We start from the raw sequence: 8238 nt of genomic DNA, 5'->3' as shown, positions 1-8238 counted from the left end.
GTCCTGTCCGCCACATTAAAAACTGATTTTGAAGCCAACTTGTGTATCTTGATTGAATTTTGTATTAAGGAACAACCACTAAAATATATATCATTTATGTTGAAATTAGTTTGGGTTTTTTTCTCTTTAGTTCAGGTTTGATAATGTTGCTAGTTGACTTTCATTCTGTATTTTTTTATGTTTCCATGATTGTTTTAATTTGTGTATACATCAAGAACATTAGGCTGAGCTTGAGGAAATACTTTGTATTGCCATAGTATGTATTGTGTACCACTGTGCTTTGTATTTTTAGGCATATAAAAGTATAAAAGCAAGAAGTATTAAAAGTAGGCCGATATGTACATTATAAAGGGGGCGCGAATTTAGGTTAGGCCACGAAGGGGGGCTCAGGTTGAAAAGTTTGAGAACCTCTGATCTAGCCCATTCCGTATCTCCTACGTTTTCGATTTTTCCACACTGGTCCTCCTTATCCCCCTCATCCCTTGAATTCCAATTCAGCATTCTACCAAGTTTATTCGGAATTCAACAACATTATCTTTAACGAACGGTCTAACCAACTGCTTGTGTATAACAATGGAGTTACTTAAATTGAAATTATCGTCATTGAATTTCGAAACCGTACAATCACCAGTAACTCTAAGAAGTTTATTATTTCCTTCCAGGTCTTCGAAGTCAATATGGAACTGATATTTTCTATCTTTCAGTGAATTATTTTTTATAAGTTTCACACCGAACTGAATACCATAACCTAACTTTTGGGATATATAAAGTTTGAAGATCTGTCCATTGTACTCGGTATAAACTTTCAAGAAACTGAAATCGTCCATGGTGAAAACAACAGAATAATGTAAATCAAAGTAGAAGTTAGGATGCTTATGGATCAAATGGGAAGTCATCTCCGAAATAGGCCCTTTCCATCCGCAAACGTGGTTCATGTAGCATTTTATTCTGTTAATTGCTCCAACGAAACATATGCTTTCGTGAAGAGAAACTTTCATTAACGGCCCAGCAAAACAACAACCTCGATTTCTGTTCTTACATGGAAAGAAAATGTGTTCCGTCACTTTCTCCAGTGCGAAATTCCTGTTACTGTTGAGGGGAATCTGACACATGGGACATTTTTTCACTTTGATTTTACAAGAACTGCAGATGCTGTGACCAACAGCGCACATGAAAATAGGTGGTCTCATGTACTCCAAGCAAACGGGACATTCTAGTTCAGACAGGAGGTTTTCGTTAATATCTCCAGATTCTTGTCCTATTTTGACTGTGCAAAATAATGTTTTTGTATTCAACACCTTCTTTAAAGTAGTTATATCTAATTCGGTCATGACACTGTTTTCATGTCTTTTCGTTTTGTAATCCACAACAGGGAGATCTCTCATCTGCATATTCCGTCGCCTGTCTGCATCCTCTAGCAGAATGTTGTATTTCAATTTTCTAGTGTTCAGATAATCCCAGTTTGATACACTAAAGAAACATGAGGCTGACGAAAAGTTTATCTTCAAGATGAAGACCTGATTTCCCCATACCATCAATTTGTTCACAAGACTGTTCTTCTCTCGGTAACCAGAAGGAGCTTCAAACTCTCCTCTAGCAACCAGTAGTTCTTCATGGTCATTTTTGAAATGATCCACAATATCTTCTTTTATAACTTTCTTCTGACAAGTCAGAGCTGGGCATACAACTGAAACAAACTTACAGATTTTCTCATGAGCCTCAGCTGATCCCCAGGCTAGCATTGCATTACATCCAAATTGATTGTTTATACAAGGGAAATACATATACTGCGCCAGTTTGTTGTAGAAGTCTGCAGGAACTGCTTTGGGATCTGGGCATCTTCCGCACAAGGGTTTATCTGCCAAAATGGTGACTGGTCCTACTGATAAGTATTCTTTGCATCTCGAGCAAAATTGAACGGAATCTGAATCCAGAAATACTGAAGGCTTCTTCACACGAACCTGTGAACAAACGTTTGAATGTAGACTCAGTGAACTCGAAGCTTCAGAAAGTGATGGTAGGTAAAAACTTGTCAACTGTTCATACAAAAATTCTGAAAGAGTTCTTTGCATCAGTTTGAACTATTTAGGATATACTTTGCGTCCAAGATAAGGAAGGCTATAATAGTGACATTGGAAATAGTGAAAGATAGAAACTAGTATAGCTAAGGAGAAAGTTCAAGAGTTCATTCAAATAACAATAAGAATTGATCAGTTCTGGGAATATTCGGAAAAAAGAATATTGCATTTTCGAAGGTATATTTTACTTCGGTGCGTTAGGGAAAAATTAAATTTTTACGATACGCGCGCATACCTTCACGAAAAACCGACACCCTGAAGTTACCTTCTTCTTCACTTCATATGGCCTTTGCTTGTCACTAGAGCGCATTTGGCGAGACTCCTCGTGTCCTTGGTGAACAGAATCTTCGTCCGGGTACGTAGCTGTCTTGCTTGAGGCAATGCTGCGGCACGAAAATCGTGACGGTCGAGCGATGGCGACTGCGGGGCGACGCAGAACGATGAGAAGAAGTATCTCGCGGGGCTATGAAACGCCACCGCTCCTATATATATGAAATATATATATAGGGTCTTTATTAAATATGCGGCAAGAATTCGAGGGACTATTCCTTGGACTATTCTAAGGATATTTTATCTCCTGATGATTGTTGATATGACACTTTGTTTCGAAGATAATAATAATAATGAAAATGCGAAGCGAAAAAGAATTTCAACTATAACAATTTATTACCAGAAATTACATGTGATGTTTCTTGATCTACAATCACTGATGAAAATGACTAACCCCCGCTCGGATGCAAGAACCCAATCTTCTCCTCATCGATTCCCGAACTGTTTCAAAAACACAAGCAAATTGAATGTCTGCAGCCGTTTTTAGTAATCGGAATGTTGTTGATAGGTATCAACGGAATTGTTAGGTTTTTTATTACTTGGTAGGTTCAGTGAAGTATGCTACGGCTACGTTGATAATTTTAAAATTACCAAAAGTGTTATTGTCTGAATTCTTTCTCGCCCCGTATCTTTGAAATAAAGCGCCCTATCAAAAATCATCATAGGACAAAATATTCTAAGAATAATCCAAGGAATAGTCCCTTTTTGCCGCATGTTTAAAAAATACCCTGTATATATAAATTATACATAAATATATACTTTTCCAAGTATTATATCATGGTGACTGATGTTTATTAACGATTTATTGAATTAAAGACGATTAACTGTGATTATAAGTGATAAAAGTGGTTTTTACAATTGGCGTGAAGTTATCCACAGATTTCTGGCCACACATACTGACGTAGAGGAAAATAAAAATCTGTGGTTGGGATACGAAATTATTAGCACCCGTACTATTATCTGTGGCTGGAAATAACTATTCACTATAGGTTGAACGTGAAATTATTAGGACTATTTGGTGTAAAACTTTTTCATAGAATCTTGAGTAGATTGACGCGTTGATAATCGTTTTCTCATCAACAATACAAATTTAGGGAAAAATAAAATTGGAAATATTAGACTTACTTTCCAATACCCCATATAAAAATGATATCCGATGATGTGCGTCCATCAAAATCACACAACTTCCATAGTTTCTTGAGTAGATTAACTTGGTGATGACAGTTTTCTTGTTATCTGAACAGATTTCGAAAAAGAAATTGTTGAAACAATCAGAATAATTTTTTGAGATTCCTTGTATTCATGAAAATCACACAACTCCTATAGAATCTTGGGTATATCAATATAGTGACAACCATTTTCTTGTCACCCATACAGATTTCGAGAGAAAAATTGTTGCAACAATCAGACTCACTTTTTAAAACACCTTGTAGAATTGGAAAAATATGTTATGTGTTCATGAAAATCACACAACTCTTATAGAATCTTGGGTAGATCGATATAGTGAAAACAGTTTTCTTGTCACCCATACAGATTTACAGACTCAAAATTTGAGTCTGATGCAACAATTTTTTTTATCGAAATCTGTATGGGTGACAAAAAACAGTTTTCACTATATTGATCTATCCAAGATTCTATAACAGTTGTGTAATTTTCATGAACGCACATCTCCTGGTTCCAATTCTACAACGTGTTTTAAAAAGTGAGTCGGATTGTTGCAACAATTTTTCTCTCGAAATCTGTATGGGTGACAAGAAAACGGTTTTCACTATATTGATCTATCCAAGATTCTATAACAGTTTTGTAATTTTCATGAACGCACATCTTCTGGTTCCAATTCTACAAGGTGTTTTAAAAAGTGAGTCTGATTGTTGCAACAATTTTTGCTCTCGAAATCTGTATGGGTGACAAAGAAATAATTTCCACTATATCAATCTACCCAAAATTCTATAACAGTTGTGTAATTTTCATGAACGCACATCTTCTGGTTACAATTCTACAAGGTGTTTTAAAAAGTGAGTCGGATTGTTGCAACAATTTTTCTCTCGAAATCTGTATGGGTGACAAGAAAGCGGTTTTCACTATATTGATCTATCCAATATTTTATAACAGTTGTGTAATTTTCATGAACGCACATCTCCTGGTTCCAATTCTACAAGGTGTTTTAAAAAGTGAGTCGGATTTTTGCAACAATTTTTCTCTCGAAATCTGTATGGGTGACAAGAAAACGGTTTCCACTATATCGATCTATCCAAGATTCTATAACAATTGTGTAATTTTCATGAACGCACATCTCCTGGTTCCAATTCTACAAGGTGTTTTAAAAAGTAAGTCTGATTGTTGCAACAATTTTTCTCTCGAAATCTGTATGGGTGACAAGAAAACGGTTTCCACTATATCGATCTATCCAAGATTCTATAACAATTGTGTAATTTTCATGAACGCACATCTCCTGGTTCCAATTCTACAAGGTGTTTTAAAAAGTAAGTCTGATTGTTGCAACAATTTTTCTCTCGAAATCTGTATGGGTGACAAGAAAACAGTTTTCACTTTATCGATCTACCCAAGATTCTATAAGAGTTGTGTGATTTTCATGAATACAAGGAATCTGATACAATGAGTCTGATTGTTTCAACAATTTCTTTTTCGAAATCTGTTTAGATGACAAGAAAACTGTCATCACCAAGTTAATATTCTCAAGAAACTATAGAAGTTGTGTGATTTCGATGGACGCACATCATCTGATATCATTTCTATATGGGTTATTGGAAAGTGAGTCTAATATTTACAATTTTATTATTCCCTAAATCTGTATTGTTGATGAGAAAACGATTATCGACGCGTCAATCTAGTCAAGATTCTATAAAAAAGTTAAACACCAAATAGTCTCAATAATTCCACGTTCAACCTATAGTGAATAGGTATTTCCAGCCACAGATATTAGTACGGGTGCTAATAATTTCGTATCCCAACCACAGATTTTAATTTTCCTCTACGTCAGCATGTGTGGCCAGAAATCTGTGGATAACTTCACGCCAATGTTTTTACATAGATTTGAGGTTAGTTGGCGGTAGGTATCATTTGTTTACATCGATTATTCAATATTTAATAAATGTACAGATGAATCAATAAATTATTATTAATGCAAATAGCATTAGTTATTAAAGTTCAGAAAAATGAAATAATTCTAAATATTAAATTAAATTAAAAGTTTATTTCTTGAAGTAATCTTGAAATTTTAAATAATAACATTTATCGTGAGGTTGTCCTATACACAGTACAAAATAAATTTTAATGAATATTTGGAATACAGGAATAAACTTGAACGCATAATCGAATGAATCACAGCGAGAAATATATAAAAAATGTATAACGTACATATGTTTTTTTTGTTCACATTCTTTTTTTTATGGAAAATAAAGTTAAAAGAATCGAAAGCTAATCAGAAACAGACGACAAAAAAAAAGTGAAAATACAAAGATCAGTTTTTTGTTATATACCTTATTAGACAGCATCTTTTTTGTTTTCACTTCAAAACCTGCAATTGGATTATTGTGAGATACGAGGCTTCACATGAGTTTTGTCACAATCTCCCAAAGACTGAATATAAGGAATTACCTGTGAAGTACTAATCGTGTGAAGTACTCAAGTCACGTAGTGATAATACCAATAAATTTCTAGATTACCAACTCAATGAAACAATTCTAATCAAACAGAAACCTGATACAGTGTTGCCACGTAATTTATGCTCGATATCAGTACAAAAGGGATCTACTTTGCTTGAAAAAAAAGAGAGCCGCGGATTCACAAAGAATTGCATGTTCACTTTGTTTCTTATTAGTAAAAAGTGATGAATGCATTGGCAGCTGTGTTTTTTTTATCTGCCTCACGTGACCAAGCTCTCGAAAAACTGCTTCTCTATTTTGCTTTGTTCCTTTAGATATGGGCGGTAAATTAGGAAATTCATCATGAAAAAGAGAATTGCTATGGTATTTCATAACTTTCTTATTATCAATACCCCAGCATGAAATGAGTCTTCCCTGATGGACTCTTTGGTTACAGCCATACCCACGCATCTTCCATATGTTTCGAGGCATCAAGGAAAGAAAAACATGCACATATCTCTTAAGTTAAACAATAATAATTTTTCAGGTCTTAAACTTAATTAAGCAATATGACAAGTTATCTCATCGAAAATAGTAGTCATCCCTTGTTTGAATCCTTAAAAAAGCATACATTCCGTAAGTAACCTCATTTCAGTTTCCACACTGTATATTCCCAATTTCGAAAAACGATTCACGCTTTTTCCACCCGTTACCCCGCTTCAAACACGTGTATGTGATCGACATCGTTTGGGGTTGTTTATATGTAGAGTGTATCGGAAAATGAAGGCAGGGAGTTCAGGTTATAGGCTCGGAACGAATCTGGCCTCTTGTATAATTCAATTTCACGGTTGAATCTTTCAGTTCACTCTCTCTGCTCTGGTGTCCGATCGACGGCCTATTACGGCGGTTCGGATCCAGGAAACACCGATTGCGAGCGATTCTAATGAAACGGGTTTTGGTCAGTTGGACATTCGTGTTGATCCTCATCAGTGAGAGTGGGAGACTTTGAACAACTCAGTGAAACAACGATAATGATGAAACTTATAGTAGTTATAACAATTGGATCCTTCGTTGATCAAAACTTCTATTTCTCAAAAGTAACACTTGAATCAATCCACTAAATCATGCCTGAATGATTTTTCATCTCACTTAGATCTGCCTCCCTTTCGCCTGATTGTCTGGTCCAATCCTCCTGGGGGTTGATCATTGATTTCTATTAATTTCTTTCAATTCTCATAAATTTTTATTTCTTGCCCAAAAGAATTGATAGTTCTTTTTTTCTTACTTACATTCATGGCTGTGTCCAGATCTAGGAAATATGCAACACAAGCTTTGCTTAGGCGTTTCCCAAGAATTGAACACTACCACTTATTCATTGTTATTTTTTTATTTGCTGTAATCATTATTAAAGATATGTAACATCTATCATAGACAAGAATATGTATCTGAATTGAATAAATTGATTGATAATAATCACTCACTAGAAGTAGAGATACGACCACTTCCTTTAGCCAAGGAAGCGGGTGGTCTGAGAATTTTAGGATCCAGTGACACCTATACGGCCTGATGGCTTCGACAATTGCGAAACCAGCCAAACGTCACACCCATGCTCAATCCCTAGAAATATGGGATGGAATCAAAGGATTCCGTCTTGCCAGGATCACCCTGAACGACCCTAAACACAAAGACAACAAAAAACACAAATTCATAGGGGAGATCCAGACTACTCACATCTATCTCATAGACATATCTATTCTAGAAGATGCAGACATAGGACAGAAAGAATAAGAAAAAAACAGAAAACTGCACATTCCCAGCCATAGAGATGAAAGATATATGGAGACAAGAACGTGTAGCAATAATACACATACAGAAGCAACAATAATTAAAATGTGTAACAAGGTCTGTGACTTTTTGAAACCTCTCACATTTTTTCGCCTTGCTTTGAGATACTTTCGTCATTCATATTCGGTATTAATCTCTTTGTATCATCAGCTCTTTCCGATGAACAGCTTCTCATAATATTAAAATTACAATAAAAAGAAGAAGAAGAAGCAGAAACAAAATTGCGAATATAAAATTCATCTATAGTACTACCTGAAGCTGTATATATGCCACAATCAACAATCTTATTGACTGTAATCATAATGTTTTACACTATATGTTAATTTTCAAAACCCTCAACTTCTTTGCCTTGCTTTGAGATACTTCTAGCATTCACATTC

The 8238-nt window shown here is 35.1% G+C and overlaps 1 protein-coding gene across 1 annotated transcript; it reads right to left on the bottom strand.

The window, feature by feature from the left end:
* Nucleotides 1–225: 225 nt before the first annotated feature.
* On the bottom strand, nucleotides 226–6052 carry LOC111510907 (uncharacterized). Its single transcript, XM_074173189.1, has 2 exons — nucleotides 5909–6052; nucleotides 226–1961 (listed from the first exon to the last, which is right to left on the bottom strand). The coding sequence occupies exons 1-2, from the start codon at nucleotides 5921–5923 to the stop codon at nucleotides 495–497; spliced, it is 1482 nt and encodes a 493-aa protein (XP_074029290.1). The 5' UTR covers nucleotides 5924–6052; the 3' UTR covers nucleotides 226–494.
* Between the last annotated feature and the right edge of the window lie 2186 nt (nucleotides 6053–8238).

The sequence above is a fragment of the Leptinotarsa decemlineata genome, unplaced genomic scaffold, assembly GCF_025532065.1.
Source record: "Leptinotarsa decemlineata unplaced genomic scaffold, Ldec_3_MD MMD2_P_RNA_scaffold_12, whole genome shotgun sequence".
Lineage (NCBI taxonomy): Eukaryota > Metazoa > Arthropoda > Insecta > Coleoptera > Chrysomelidae > Leptinotarsa > Leptinotarsa decemlineata.
The sequence above is the reverse complement of the archived record's forward strand: the minus strand, read 5'-3'. Positions and strand labels throughout refer to the sequence as shown.